Raw genomic sequence first — 15,733 nt, 5'->3', positions numbered from 1 at the left:
TTAAAATCAGATAAACTACAATCTGCTAATGAAGGAGCACACCGTTCCTAGTGACAGATTTTTACATGGTCAGAAATTACTATTATCATGAGATACCTGGCCTTTGTGTTACTTGGATATTTTGAATCAATTCTTCATACGTCGCCTTAGCACTACATTTACATACCCTACATAATATAAACAAGGAGGAAAAACTACCAATATTTTTTACATTATCCTGTGCATATTTTTATAGAGGATTCCAATTTTAATCGAAGAGACTCTGAAGATACAATTGTGTATAAAAAATAATTTCTTGGGCAACCTCTAGATAAAACATTGTAATAATTTCTATAATAAAAAAGGGAAATTAACAAAACAAGGTAGTTATTTCTAGTACAAAGGCTCATCGGATAAGCCACCTAAAGAATTGTTTTTCTAAATACAGATATCCCTTTCTTGCTCTGTACTGATAAAGATTATAGGTAAAATTTTAGAAAGCTGAAAATCCTTTTAAATAATACTTCCTTTAGCTTTAATCACAAATAATTGCCTCTTCTGGTGCTAATGAGCATGAGCACCATGGACTGGAATGTAATTCTGCCGGTTCATTCAGGGTAATGGCTTTGCGAGCTAGTGACACTGCTGAGAAATCTAGTCTCAATTTCCTAGAGCACAATAAGTGAGCAGCAGTACATTTTTCACTTGAGGAAGATTTTCTAACCTATGCAAATATAAAAAGAAAACCTGTTATCTGTTGATAAAAACAACAAAGTATGTTAAATAAAGTTTTATGTGTTACTCTTTCCTTTAACAGCCATCAGTTCCCTGGATCATGAAAGTGAGTAAAGCACTTCACTTACTGAAATCAATGAGAAACCGTCCAAATCCTTGCCTTTGGTGCTGGGGCATGATCATTATGCAGGAGACATTATACTTCTGCTGGCAAAGCTTTTCCTGTGGGAAGGAGAAACAGATCAAGTATGTCAGAGCTCTGCTGAAGTGGGCAATTCCCTGCACCTGCCAGTGTCCTTGTACAATAGACCACTAAGGTGAGCCAATGTGTTAGGTCAGGATCAAGCAGAATAATCCTACTGTGTTGATCAATCAAACTATCAGCTAACAACAAACCATCAACTCCAGGCATGCCTCTCAATTTGCATTTTTATCCTTGAAAGTTGGTACCATAAAATATGAATAAAGAATCCAAGTAAATATGAGCCAAATGAAACCGAACACAGACATTATACAAGAAATGACTTCTTTGCTCAGACAACTTGGGAGGTGGGGAAACAATGACAACGACAACAACAACAACAACAACAACAACAACAACAACAACAACAACAACAACAAACCATCCAGAGAGTCACCCACGGGGTTAAGGTAGGATTTAGCTGGCTACCTTGCTAAATAACTTACAAATTTGTAACATCTGTCTTCTGCCTTGACCAGTGAAAACTAAAATAGTGTATGTGCAGGTAGAGCGGCACAAATACATCTGTCTCATGGATAAACATTCAAAGTAAAAAGCTCGAGAAATAATCAATCTGCGTTTCAAACCAGGAAAACAAATCAAAACAAAAAAGACAAGAGCAACAAGAAACCCCAAAGCCTCCACACAAAAATGAGGCCAAAATGTTACCAACAGTATAAAACCAGGAGGAAGAATGAGAAGAATATGGAGGGAAGCAGTTCTTATAGTTAAGGAAAAATTTGCAATCTTCATAGGATGTGGCATCAGAGCAGCAATATTTAACTGAGAGTACACAGAAGCAGCCAGAGCCTGCACCGAGAAGATCTGGAAAAGGCTTTTGAGGTTGTGAATGCTCTGGCCAAATATAAACCACAAATAAGACTGACCACAAATGGTACTAACCACATGAAAGAATAACTTCAGAACACCCAGATCTTTAATGAACCTATTTGAAAGATCACAGGAAATTGTTGTGGAAAAAACCCTACAGGGCAGAATTAGAGACTTCTTTGTGAAAAAGATGTGCTCCCAACACTTGCACATTTGTAGCTGTCCTTGGGAGTCTCTAAGAAATGAGGAGGAAGAAATCATGTGTCAGTTTCCCTAAGAAACTGGACTGTCCATCATTGGATGTGCACATTGTGCCAAGGGTTCAAGTAATTAGTATTCTTTGCAAAGTCAGACAAATGAGTCACTCTATCTAAAAAGACAAGTATTGTGGATTGAAAGGATTCCTCCTTTATGTCATTTTTTTTGGTCCCAAACCATTCCTTCCTTTAGACATTGTAATACAGTCCAACCCTCCCCTCCACCCTACCCCACCCTTTAACACATGTTACTATAGCTAAATTCTAATCTATGGATAAAATAACTGTTTCTTCTTTCTCTCCTGCTTAAAATCATCTACTACTATCTGTTTGGGAAGTCAAAAGCATGGAATGATTTACACTGAACTCTTCTAGGACATCTTGGACATTCCTCTGGCTATAACCTCTAGAATTTGGTTTAAGTATAACCCCAAAGGGCCATAGTCCTTCACACTCCAAATGGCACATTACAATATGGTTTAATGTGCATGCACCTAGACTTTTTAAATGCTTGTTTTTTAGATTTTTGTTTTACATCACTGCCAAAGAATGAGTTTTCCATGTACAGTAAGAGATAACAGTAGTTGCTGCCATGCTGTAAAAGAAGCTGTGACAAAATGAGAAAAGTTTAGCTTGTTCTAAGTATGATGGTGGGTCCCCTGGGAGAAGAGAGGCAGAGACTAAAACCTTAACAGACACCATCAACTCTAGACCCAGAGGCCAACTTGAGACAAGGCAGGACCAAAAACAGCAGGCACCATTAAGCATCTACATTAAAATACAGACACATTTAAAGAAATGCCATTTTCTAACAGGAAGGAAAATCATGACCACTATTCTTGTCTCCTTTTTTTTAAGATTTTATTTTTAAGTAATCTCTACACCCCATGTGGGGCTTGAATGTAAACCCCAAGACCAAGAGTCACATGTTCCACTGACTGAGGCAGCCAGGCACCCCATGACCACTATTCTTTTTGAGTGATTGGAGAAAACGATTTTTATAAACCTATACAAAGGTAAGATATTTTACACATTATATAAGCAGATTTCCTATTTATTGTTTTATCTTGTGTTAATGCTCTGTCATCTTTTGAATCTGTTATGTGCAAATTAACTTTGTCTTTTTTGTTGTTTTGGAGCTTTACCAAACGTGTGGATTAAAATACTGAGGCTATTTCTCATGAATGCTGTCACTCATTCACAGTTTCATTTACGACTTCTGGATTGAATCTCAAATTTAGAAGAATTGCAGTTTGTAAAGGACCTTCATATATATTCTATCTTTTGATATTCCATGAAAATGACACTTCCGTAAAGCATTCCATTTACATTATGTAAGATTCATTAAAATTCATTTATCACTCAACATGCAAAAATGTATCATAAAATAAATAAAATACAGGGTTCAGATCATTTACTGTGTGCATAGAAATCTTATAATTTACCACCCTGGCACATTAAACTATCTTGTAGGTGCCTAAGAAAAGTTAAGCTTATTACCTGACTCAGTTTTTCCTTATTGCCTATGAGTTATTTTCAGAAGCCTTTGAACAGAGGAATGTGAGTATAAAAGACAAACTGTAACCACTCAATATGTCAAGGGCTTCCCTGTATTAACAGCTGGAGATACTCAGGCTTTCTAAAGGCGAGGCCACTTTAGATCTTAAAACAATAGCATAGAGTGTAAAAGACAAATGAGTAAACCCAGTCATTATATCACCTTGACTGTCCAAATGCCAACGTTCCAACTCACTGCGATACTGATGACCACAGAGGGAATACAGTGAGGAGAAATGAGAACCATCTCTTAAATGCTACACTACTCTGAAACCTTCAGGTTGACACCACTTAGGGAGGGAAAGGAAAATAAGCTTAACATTAAAAAAAAAAAAAAAAAAAAAAAAATCAAAGATGCTAGGTGGTCTGCAAGGCAGCAATTATAACATTACATGGTTGCTGACAGTCAAGACAGCAGCAAACTGTGCTGAGGTCCTCTACACACTTTCTAGGCACAACTTTTACTGTTTGTTTGTCTTAATAAGCTCTGAACAAGAACCCGAGCTTTGCAGAATGTGTCACTTATTCAAATTATAGTCATAAAAAAAGGCCTTGTTCAAAGAACTGGGCTCTCCCAAAAACATTTTGAATACGAAAATGAAGGTCATACTGGCTCTTGTTTTACCTTAGAGAAGTATCCAACCAGATGACAGCCCTTTTCATCATTTTTTGTAAGGACATAAAAAAGGAATGGCTCGACATCATAATACAACGTTTTGTGGTCCAGGAAGAGCTTGGCTAACAAGCAAAGGTTTTGGCAATAAATTTTGCTCATATTCCCATCAACCTAGCAAAGAGAAACAGACAACATTATTTAACATAAAAATATTGCTCAATATAAAATCATTTTTATATGATATTTGGGAAAGTATATAATTTTATTTCCAAATCCCAAACTGAGAGATTAAAATACTCCATTAAGCACATATAAAGTCAACCAGAAAACAGCTGTCACTTGGCAAATAAAAATTCCATTTTTTCTCTTAAATTAGGGTGAATTTAAGTTAGCTTTAATTTAAGTTAGCTTAAATTTCTCTTTAAGCTACCTGAAGAGAGCCAAAAGCACCAGTGAAAGAGTCATTTTTAAATGTAATGTATTGCAAGTAAAAAATGATCAGGCATGTCTTCTCTGTTTGAAAGAAGTAAATCTGAATTAAAGAAATGTCAACACATCAAAATACTGCTCAAGGAAGTTAAACTTTACATTGTTTTCAAAAGGACTTCATGTAAAAATGAAATAAATGAACAGTATTATTCTGATTCCTCAGAAGTGTAGATTAGCAAAAGAGGATTCCATTTTGGTTTTATCCCAAGCATCATTTTAAATATAATTGGAAGAGATCAAATTTCTATGTTGGGAATACTTACTGAGAAAGTGAGATGAATTTCAACCTACAATAAGTACCATGATTACAGTCTACTTGTCTTCAAAATAAAAGAATCAAGCTGTGATACTGATAGTTATAGACAGGAGGCTAGGCACAGATGCCAATTTCTTTGATCAAATGTAGTTACATGTTGAAAACCAAAAGCACAGCAGATTCAAGAATTTCCCTAGCACTATTCTTAGGGGAAATGGATATTTGCTAACCAGAGCTCTGTAACAATGAACTTGACCATTCTCCAGTCTCCTGTGGACCATACAGGTTCTCATATTGCACAAATTATTTTTAGACTTCATATAACTATTTCCCTTGGATGAAACCTAGGTCCCACACATAGCAACATAATCAAATATGGGCAACAGATACAGAGGATACAATTCTCTCTTTAATTAAAGGAAGTTTTTATGTATTTGAGAGTATGGTCCTTTTGGAAATGATAGGACATTACAAAAAGGAAAGACAGAGATGTATGTGTCCATGAAGCAGGAAAAACAGAGAGAGGACGATGCTGAAGCAAATTCTTATCAGCTGTGTAAGGTCTAATATCCATGCTTTAAAGAGGGATAAAGACAAGAAAATAGGAATTTATGATTACTCTTCATTTATTTTGTAAGTTACTTAGGAAACTGCTAAGAGAAAAGTTTCCTACATGCTGTTCTCTAAGTATTAACTCGGATTCTAGACTAGGGATCTTGGCACAGATAATCCAATTCCTTCAAATATTTTTATGTATAAATTTTACTAATTGGCTTTTCATTTTTCCCCTCTCATCTTGGCTATGGTTCAAAAGCACCTGCCCTGAAATAGCAGACCATTCTTAACAGCCTAACGAGACTGGAAGACTCTCCTAGGATTTATGAGAGCTTCAACCCCACAAGCAGATTCATACTAATTTACTTAACAGTTACTTAAAATGAACATAGCTCTGTTGACTCAATTAGGTGGGGCTGACTAAGTAGCATCCCAAGACTACGCAACTTGCATTCAGATCTCCCTCTAGCCCAGGGGTCCTCAATGGGAGTGATTTTGACTCCCAAGGGACAGTGACTATGTCTGGAGGAAATTTTGCTTGTTACAACTGGAAGCAATGTGCTGCTACTGGCATTTAGTATAGAGGCCAGGGATGCTACTAAACACCCAACAATGCACAGGGTGCCCCTACATCAAAGAATTATTTAGGCTGAAAAGTGTATTGTGCCCAGGCTGAGAAACCCTCTGCCTACCCTTTATTAAGAACTACTATATTATTAAATCTTCCCAGCAACAATACCCTTCCTTCCTTTAGGCTTATCAAAAGAGCCTGATATAACAAGGAAGAGGGTCTTTAAAAAACGCTAAGGTGCAGCTCGAGTTACTGTGTTCTCTGATCAGCCTTTGGAACAAGTAGTGGGCCCTGTCTTGTCTGCGAGAGGTAGTTTAGACAATAAGAGAAACCTATGTGTGACTCTTCCCAATATTAAATATATGCAAGACATTACAGACCAGAACTAAAGTGAAATGTGGGGCAGGATAATAAATTTCAGTCGGAACAACTCAAAAATAGAGAAACCTAAGGAAAAAGTGTATTTCAGAGAAAAAAAAGACATCACGTCTATGTAAGGAAGGCTTGTTCTGAGCACCCATGCATGAAAACAATGCACCAAGATGGGTAACAGAAGAAAATAAGACAGGGCAATGGAAGTGCTCAACTGGAGTAACGAGAATAAAGGAGAGAATTAAGGATCCCCGAGAACAGGTAATAACACAAAAGAGAGGCATGGTCTCCTCAAGGCACAAGTGACACAGCTCAACTGGATCCTTGAAACTGACAACAGAACATGATTAAACAATGAAACGGTATACAGGCAAAGACCTTTGCTACTAAATCAATTCTGAAAACACAAAATGTCTTTAAGAACCCACAATGACAGACACGTGGCCACAAGGGGTTCCTGTGAACAGCACATTTCTCCAGGGGTGGCCATCTCTCCAGATGAGGGGGGCAGTCCCAACCTCTGCTGGGGTCTCACCAAAAGGATTATCCACTCTGCCAAGAAATGGATGGAAACACAGGTGGTTGTGTACTGAGGAGATATGTACAGCTGCTCAATTCCCTGGAAGAGTGAGCACCTGCCAGACATTGGCTGGAGCTGCTGAACAAAGCTAATTTCTCCTGCCAAAGAAAGTAGAATTTACAAAGAGCTGAGAAGATCATAAATTCACTGGTGAATATATCTGGTGCAGACAGGGATTTGGGAGAAGACAAAAAAGTTAATGTGATGAAGTAGGAATTCATCATCAATCTAAATGGTTGCTCAATATGGTTAAACATTCCAAAACATGGAGATATTTTACAGAGCAGTCTGAATTTGAATGCTGAAATCGAATATACTGTGTACCTTCTAGAAACAAATCAGTACATAATCAACAACTGTAAGTACTAGGTTTCACAAGCTGAGTTTTTTATTTACACATGCTTACCTCAAATACTGAAAGGTCTTTCCTTCGGTAAATTTCATTTGCTGGAGGATGAAACCATCCACATTTCTTTGAGTGTCTTAACAAAATATTTTTACTTTTCATATATTTAAGACAGAATTCACACAGGTAAAGCTTTGGTAATCTGTTAAAATTTTAAAATCAAAGAATCTATCAGATTGATTATACTGTTCAGGGAAAAAAATATTAAACATCGTTCAATTTTCTCCAAATCATAATAAGACTCTACAACAGTATTTGAAAGAAATCGTTTCAAAAGAAGAAAAAAAAAAGAAAGCCAGTAGTAAAGAGAATGTACAAACCTTACATTATTTTTCAGTAAAATAATATTTGCTGCCGTTATTTTGTGAACAAATAATTTGTTTCCTTAGAAATGTCATACAAACAGACAGGTTTTTAGACTTGGAACCACTACTCGGAAAAGTGACAATAAAGATGGCCTCTTGTCAGATAACCATGCACATTTTTCAAATTTCAGATTTCATGTCATAGTTTCAACAGTATATATGGTCAGTGGTGTAACTGTAATAGTCTTTTACCCGGAGGAAAGTGAATTCATTATTTTAAAAAATGATTTATAAGGCAGAGAAGTCCTGGAATTTAATTGTTAAAATTTCCATTTATGGATATAGTTATTATCATAAATATGTATGACAATAAATGTAGAAAAATCAAAAAGATTTTAGTTTCTACCAATTCCACTGACTCTGAATAACATTACACACATTTCTCACCCATGATGACTTCTCCACCTTTAAAATTGTAACATTTTTAATGTGTGCCCGATCACATTTAAACACATTGCTAGTATTGTAAGAAAATGCTTAGAAGCACTTTCTAGGTCTTTGGGGTATAGGAAAGGATAGAATGATTTGGGGGAAAATTAGCTACAGACTCAGATAATAGTAACTTCAAATCTTGGAGTTTTATACAAATTTTACTCAAAGCTCTCAGAACATATGACTTATGATTATCCATAGAAATTAAAGCTCCTAAGTATTTTTTAAAAAAATTGTTCAGGAACACCTAGGCAAGTGATATAAGCTGGAAAGAGAAACCAAGACTCCTGAATCTTACTCTGCCACTGAACTTCTAAAAACACCCTTCTCATTTTCTCTAGTAGATGACGGGTTAGCCACCCATCAGGTAGAGAAAAGGACAAGATCTATTCTAGAAGAAAAGCAAGTTTGAGATTACCAGAAACTTTGCAGGCTAAAACATTTGATACTATTAAAGTGTATCCTGATGTATCAGAAGGAAGAAATCTGTTCACAAGATACCCACTTTTAGATATATTAGTTCAAGACAATTTCACAGCTAATCTTAGATCAAGACAAAAGAAGACTCTAATATCACTATTTTCTCTTCATTTTTAACAAGTTAGTCACAAATAGTTCTAAAAGATCTGGGGAAAGGTCTCTTAAGGCTACCCACGACCACCTACTTTCTTTGATTTTTCATTCTTCTGCTACATTTCTGTAAAAAACTTGAAAACAAAATGTCAGAAATCAGAGAGAAAACTAACAAGCCTAATTAGGAAAATGAAAAGGGCAACTGAGAAGAAACTACCAAGTATTTTACAATGGCTAGGTTTTTTTCCTCCTTATTTGGTTTCAAACACAAAGAACAGTTGTCCAATTAACCAGAGAGAAAGCATGGTCTTAAAAGCTAAAAGGAAAAATTTACAATGCCTGTGTAACAAAGGAGTGGAAGGAGTTTACATAGAACAGTGAATACTAGTATAAAACGATGTTGGCACAAAGTAATAGTCTTGGACTTGGAAGCACTTGGATTCGACGATCAAAATTTATGTCCTAAAAAAATCATCTAATTCTTGCTTTAGAACTGAGTATTCCCATTCCTCACATACATGACATTAAAGTTACAGACCTTCCAGGATATTCCATTACCTTGCATATTCCTGTGGGTAAGGCGAGGAGTACCAGGTTTGGATTTCATATTTCCCGAATTCTATTACAGAAGGGTACCGGCCACAGTCTTCCACCCCACTTTCACACTCTATTTTCTGTCAGAGAAAAAGAAAAGGAAGGAAATAAAATACATGTATTAGAAGAGAATTTATTCACTTACATTTTGGTTCTTTCACTAGTGGATATGAAAACCTATCAAGAACAGAACACTAATCTTAATTGTGAATTTTCAGGTTGTTGAAAACACATCATAGGGCCTTGTAAAATAATAAGTTCAGTGTAAGATTCATATACAAACAAACTAATACCCTAAGAAACAGTATTACCAAGACAGGAAATGAGTACAAAGGTAAATACATAAAAATGTCTATTGAACTGAATTTAATGATCTGGTACAATGTATTATAACTGAGTAAATTATAAGATGACATGGCTGTTACACACTCTTACAGTTCCTCCATGAACTACCAGTGATCCCAAAATTGTGAAATCACAATCCTAAGATTGTGAAAGTCTGCATTTTAATATCCATCTCCTTTACTCCCCTCACTCCAAGCATGAGGTTAAGAACTTTGCCTTCCTGATTCACTGTGTTATTTCCAGTGTCTAGCACAGTGCCTGATACAGACAAGAAATGTTCTTGAATGAAATGCCGGTGTTACTGTGTTGGAAAGAAAGGAAGGGCTTAAATGTTTACATGTTTCAGATAATGGCCTGTTGTTGTTCATCATGTCTACCTATGAATGCCAGAAGTAGGCTGGAAATTTGATAATATTTAAGGACTTCACATCTCAAAGACTGGGAGAATTTTTGACATTTATCCTAGCCAAATGAAAACAATTACAAAGCATACTGAAGGAGCAGAATGAGGAATGGAAGTATCCAATAGCCCCTTAAATAAGAAACCATCAGAAGTATTTAGCCCGAGTGGCTGCTACGAAAAATAAAGCTTAAGAGACTACTGCTATCCCCCTCCCCCCAGAAAAAAGAAAGTGAGGTGGGTTAGGTAGGATAGGGAGTCTCTCTGTGAATAGTTTGCCAAAGAAACTAAATGTGGTCTACTGACATAAAAAATTCATACTTCATTATAAATCTGTTTTTGGGAAGTCCCAAAGCCTTACCTTTCAATGTTTTGGTGACAATAAACTAACTAGAGTTACTCTTTTAAGTGGGAACATTTAAATAAATTACTGGACAATGAAACTAAAAGTGATTATAGCTGATCATGCAACAAAATATTGCCTTAATGCCAAAGTGTTAAAATTACAAGACATTTTTCATATGGCTGACCATCTGTGTTGGAAGATGGACTGGTAAATTTAAACGTGATGTTCTTCTTTTTAACCATTTAAAACTATTTTCTAAATTTCAGCAAAAATAATCAGAAATCTAGTCCTTCACACCTAGAAGCACCTTCCCAAATCTGCCTCAGCTGCTGTTACCTTTTGTGAGACCAGCTGAGCCCTTATCAACTTTTGAGAGTACAGAAAACTCTACAGAGCCACTGCTTTTGAACCTATATCTTCTTCCACAAAAACCATCATGATAACAGTTAAAGGACCACAAAGGATTTTGAGGGGGATTTTCTATCAAATCAAAGCAGTAATTTCATAATGGTCATCTATGTAAAACTCACATATTATCCTTGTTGCTATAATGTGGTATCCTGGCCTTACCTCCCAAGAAAGTTCCTGGGCCTGCTTAAAAACATCCAAGTCCTCTTCAGTAACGGTATCCTTGTTTCCAAGCACATTTATATCTGTACTTTCTTGTTTGATGCTTATTTTGATTTCAGTATCTGTCATGTAAAACCAGCATAAAGCGTATTCACTGACTTGAATCATGAATAACCACCATATATTACCAAAATGGCACCAAATTAGCATAGCGGGCAAATAGGGATTGTTTTTAAGCTTTAGAAGCTTTCATATCCAAGCACTGCTCAAAGATCCAGCAGTGCCCTTTCCCTGCTGGACCCAAATTTTTATCTGAATTACCACTGTCATCTGTTTATAGTTTCAATAAATAAATGAGGGAAAGTAAAAGTAACACAAAGCAAAATCATATTTTTCAACTGAGATCAGAAATTACATCAATGTCTCATTATAGAATTCCCATTACCCCTTCTGAGATTAAAAAAAAAAAAAAATCAACCACGTTGTCGAAATGACACATTTTTGTTTTTTGTTTTATAAAGGGTAGCAAATGTAACGGGCCAATTTGTTCAAGGAAATCATGAAATCAGTTTTCTCCCTACTGTGACTACACACACAGACACACTCTCACCCAAAAGCACACTTCACAGGATCACAGATCAGGCGTTGTTGAGAAGGAAGCAGGATGAACTTTGTCATGAGAAAGCAATGGAGCAGAGGGAGCTGAAATGAGCAGCTGAACCCCCCCCCCCCCCCCCCCCCCCACGCCGTGGGAAGCGCTGACAGCGTGTGCAGGCAGCGCTGGGGCTGAGGAGGTGGGCATAGCAAAGTGCGTGGCAGAAGCATGACAGTGGCTACTCATGCGGGACTACAAAGCCAAAAGCAACACTATGAAGGCATCTGGGGGTCCTAGTGTCACTACAGATGGAAATAAATAATAAAAGGTGGGAGAGTATTAGTTGGAAAAAAACCAAGATTTTGGAGGTTTAGTCAGCATTAGAAAAAGGTCAAAGTTTCACTGCTTCTGTATGAAAGTGAAGTGAGAACAAGAGAAATAGCTAAGACCTATGTGACAAATAGGAATTGATTGATTGATTGTTTTCGGGGTTGGGGAGAAAGGGACGGGACGCAGGTTTGGTTGGAGCTTTGACCTTTTGCTTACCATCATCCTGATCAGGTTTAATCCTTCCGTCTGTCAAGCTCCCCTTCCCTGGTGAGGGGGTCCCCATCTGAGGGGTCACTTTATATTTTAATCTGCCTAGCATCCTGTGCTTTTTAAGGAAAGTTGTTCGCTTGAAGTGAGCAATTGCTTTAAAAATACGTCCTCTAGCCATCCCCCAGCTAGAGGAGGAGGAGTGAGCAAGAAACCTACTTCTAATATCTCGTTTTCCAAAGAAATGGGCTTTAGATTTTGCCGTGGAAGATAATTCAGATTTACGACGCATACGTTTGGGTGGTGCATAACTTGGGTGTCCCTTTTTTCGAGACTGTCCCTGAGTGGTATAGATATGAGAAAGTCCATCAAAGAGTGCCTTCAGCTGGCTGTTATTAGTAAGACTGCTAAAGGAGGGCACACTGGACTGGCTGGAAGAACTCTGGGGAGAGGTAGAAGAGGCGGAAGTGCTGGACTTTTGTGAACTGGGGCTCTGACCGGAGATGGGGGTTGGGGGTGGAAGTGAAGAAGGTGGAGGTTTTAGCTTTTGTGTGGTACCTGTAGCCAACACATGAGAAGTGCATGACTGTTTCTGAGAGACCTTTTTCCTTGGACGGTAGTGCTTTGAAAAGTCTATTATTTCACCTCGTGATCTGCGACCATCAGGTGATGGTGTAAAAAACTTAGTAAGGCCATCAATGAGCCCTTTGGTTTTCTTGTTAACTTTAAGTGTAGAGGCAGAAATGTAGGTGGAGGTGGTGGTGATTTTGGTGGTGGCACCAGGCCGAGTGAGGTCTGTAACAGCCAATCTGCTGCTTGAGTCCTTCCCAGATGCAGCATGACCAGATGAAGGTGTGGTACAGACTTTAGTCTTTTGACCCCTACCAGGTGACCCCCTTCCTGTGAATGCATTCATGGATCCTTCATCACTGGTTACAGACCTAGGCAAAAATTTAGAGAATAGTATCAGCATTTAATAATAGAATTATAAAGGTATCGAAAACAAATTTATAGCAACTAGATGCATTCACTGTGCTTAAACTTAAGAAGCTGGACTGCAACCCTAAGAACTATTTTTGTGTGTGTGCCTCCACCGAGATGTTTGTAGAAACAAGTAGCAGCCGCTACATTTGCATGTCATGATTCTCCCAGGACCCATCCAAGAGGCACTGGAAGAAGCCATGTGGACCCAAGGGCAATAGGAGTAAGAAAAGTTTTGAAGAGACTAAAATAACACAAATGCCTTCATTATACTTAAATAAAAAAGTTACCCCTTGTGTAGTCACAAATAATTATGGTTTCCTACGTCTTTTAATAAGTCGTATTATCTAGAAGTGAAAGAATAAGCTTATCTAATCAGAAGCAATTTTAACTCAATTGGAAAATTTATATATAAATAGAATTTGGGTAGGTCTATAAATTAGTAACTTTTTTTTTTTTTAAGAAAATGTTAAAGAAAGCTTCTTCCTCTGGGCAGTTTATGCTTAGGATGATAACATAACCAATAATACTCTCTAAGTAGAGGAGACGATTAATTACAGCATAAAATATTGCTGAGAAAAGGACAACAATAGCAAAAACTGAAGAAATGATTAAAGAAAAGCTACAGCAGGTCAGACATGGCATGGAAAGTCTGGTGAAGAAGCAGCACATTTACCATGGTCATTATCAGATACTTGGCATCAGAATCTCTGTACGCTATTTCAGTTCATTTGATGCTGGTTCTGCCATACAGCTGTGTGGTCAACATGGACCAGAGGTCACTCCACTAGCACAGCTGCTTAGAGGAACAGCAGCTGCCTGCCTTCACCTCAGGCTAGGGCTTGGAAAGCTACCCATTTTGCAGCAGAATTTTATACAATAGAAACATTTGCATGTGAATTATGGTAGTGCTGGGGCCCAAGAATGCACTTTCAAAATTATCAATTTAGCTGAAGGCTCATAATGAAGAAATGGAAGCCTAAAAATGATATGATATCAAATTATAAAAATATCTTAATTACAAACAGAAGAGCACATTTTAGTGGTCATCTTGCACATTAATGATGAATTTCAGCAGTTGGCTCAAGTGGATTCTGGTGCAGAACGACAGGGTGAGCCACCGGGCTCATCTGAGGCAGCTCTGCGGCCAGGAGCTTTGCCCGACACCATTGATAGAGCCAAATCGGGTTAACGCTGGAGATCTCACTGGAGATCTTGTGTCACAGGAAGGGTTACCAATAAACAGTCATCCAAGCTAAAATGTTTCACATTACAATACCGCATTTGGACTGTATCTGGAATCGATTGCCCAGAAAGGATAATATGCTTATAAAGCATGTAAAAAGGAAAACTCCCTAGACTGTCTTAAAAATTCCTAAGCTCAAAGGACAATTTTGGACAAACAAAAAGTTAGGACTGGTGCCAGATGCAATTTTCAGCTGTGTCCTTTGTTTAGAAAGTTTATATCCTAATTTGGTTTTTTTAATTGGGCCCTAAGGATACAGTCCCATTTTGAGAACAATGCTTACACAGGATGAATGCAAAAACATATAAATTCTACTTCAAATGATGCTAATATGAAAGATTTTATTCATAAATGTTTCATGTGTGCCTCTAGAAATTAACAAAAATTCCATTTAAATATGTCCACCAGTTAAAAGGGCTTTCACAGAAAACTCTATTCATTGTTCTATTTCTCCTCTGGGAGACAGAGGTGCAGGAGAATATTGTTTTTCTGAGAGCAGGTAAGGTAGTGAAGTGCTTCAGATCAAATTAGGGGGAAGAGTAACAAGTAAGATAACTGGTGTTTGCTCACAGTGTGTGCAGAGCATCTATTCATTTCTACATCACAATGACCCTTTCACTAAAGCCTAAAGAGACTAGAGAAGGTCTTATTGATAGAACTACTTCAGATATGCAACTCTGCTGATTTCATTTATTAACACCTTATTTGATGTTGAAAGCCAATTCTATATTCGAAGGTTATAGAATCCTTCCACTTCCATCCACTTCTCCCCTTATCTTTTCTCTACTTCTCTAAGTAACTCCGGTTGAATGTTCCACTGGGCTTTAATGGCAACTATATGGCAACAGGTTAGTAGATTATCATAGTAGATGTGCAGGCCACTGCGAACATATTATTTCATCTGTATATCTGAACACATGTGCACATACTGAATGGTTGTAACTCTTTGTGTGCAAATACGAGGAGAGTCATTTATAGGTTTCTTGGAAACTCCTATTTCATACAAGAGATCTTAAATGTTGTAATACTAAATTAGCACCAGAAAAGAGAAGTCGTGTTTCTAAAATGCTATCTGGAGTGACAAGAGATTCACTATAGATGTGAACAAATCCCTCTCTTGTTTTAAAATCCCCACAAAAATATTTATGTGATTAAGCTCTTCTAATGCTCAGCCAGTAATAAAGTAGGCAGAATGATTCTTTCCAATTCTTACATTCTGCTTCCATCTTGCTGCTTGAAAAATGTCACTTATCATCACAGATACTGCCAACAGAAGATCCCCAAATGCCAATTGTAATTAAAAA

General features: G+C 37.3%; 1 protein-coding gene across 6 annotated transcripts in view; it reads right to left on the bottom strand.

Moving 5' to 3' along the window:
* The window catches only part of KAT6B (lysine acetyltransferase 6B), a 191,207-nt gene that overhangs the window by 37,672 nt on the left and 137,802 nt on the right, over window positions 1-15,733 (bottom strand). For 4 of the 6 annotated variants that reach the window (XM_058698350.1, XM_058698349.1, XM_058698348.1 and 1 more), the window contains 6 exons: window positions 12,212-13,143; window positions 11,071-11,192; window positions 9,374-9,489; window positions 7,446-7,587; window positions 4,226-4,387; window positions 843-936 (listed from right to left, as the gene is read on the bottom strand). In XM_058698350.1, the coding sequence (XP_058554333.1) occupies window positions 843-936; window positions 4,226-4,387; window positions 7,446-7,587; window positions 9,374-9,489; window positions 11,071-11,192; window positions 12,212-13,143 (1,568 nt within the window). The remainder of the gene's footprint in view (window positions 1-842; window positions 937-4,225; window positions 4,388-7,445; window positions 7,588-9,373; window positions 9,490-11,070; window positions 11,193-12,211; window positions 13,144-15,733) is intronic. The other 2 variants (XM_058698351.1, XM_058698353.1) reach the window with 2 other exon arrangements.

The sequence above is a fragment of the Neofelis nebulosa genome, chromosome 13 (assembly GCF_028018385.1).
Source record: "Neofelis nebulosa isolate mNeoNeb1 chromosome 13, mNeoNeb1.pri, whole genome shotgun sequence".
In the NCBI taxonomy this organism is placed as follows: domain Eukaryota; kingdom Metazoa; phylum Chordata; class Mammalia; order Carnivora; family Felidae; genus Neofelis; species Neofelis nebulosa.
The sequence above is the reverse complement of the archived record's forward strand: the minus strand, read 5'-3'. Positions and strand labels throughout refer to the sequence as shown.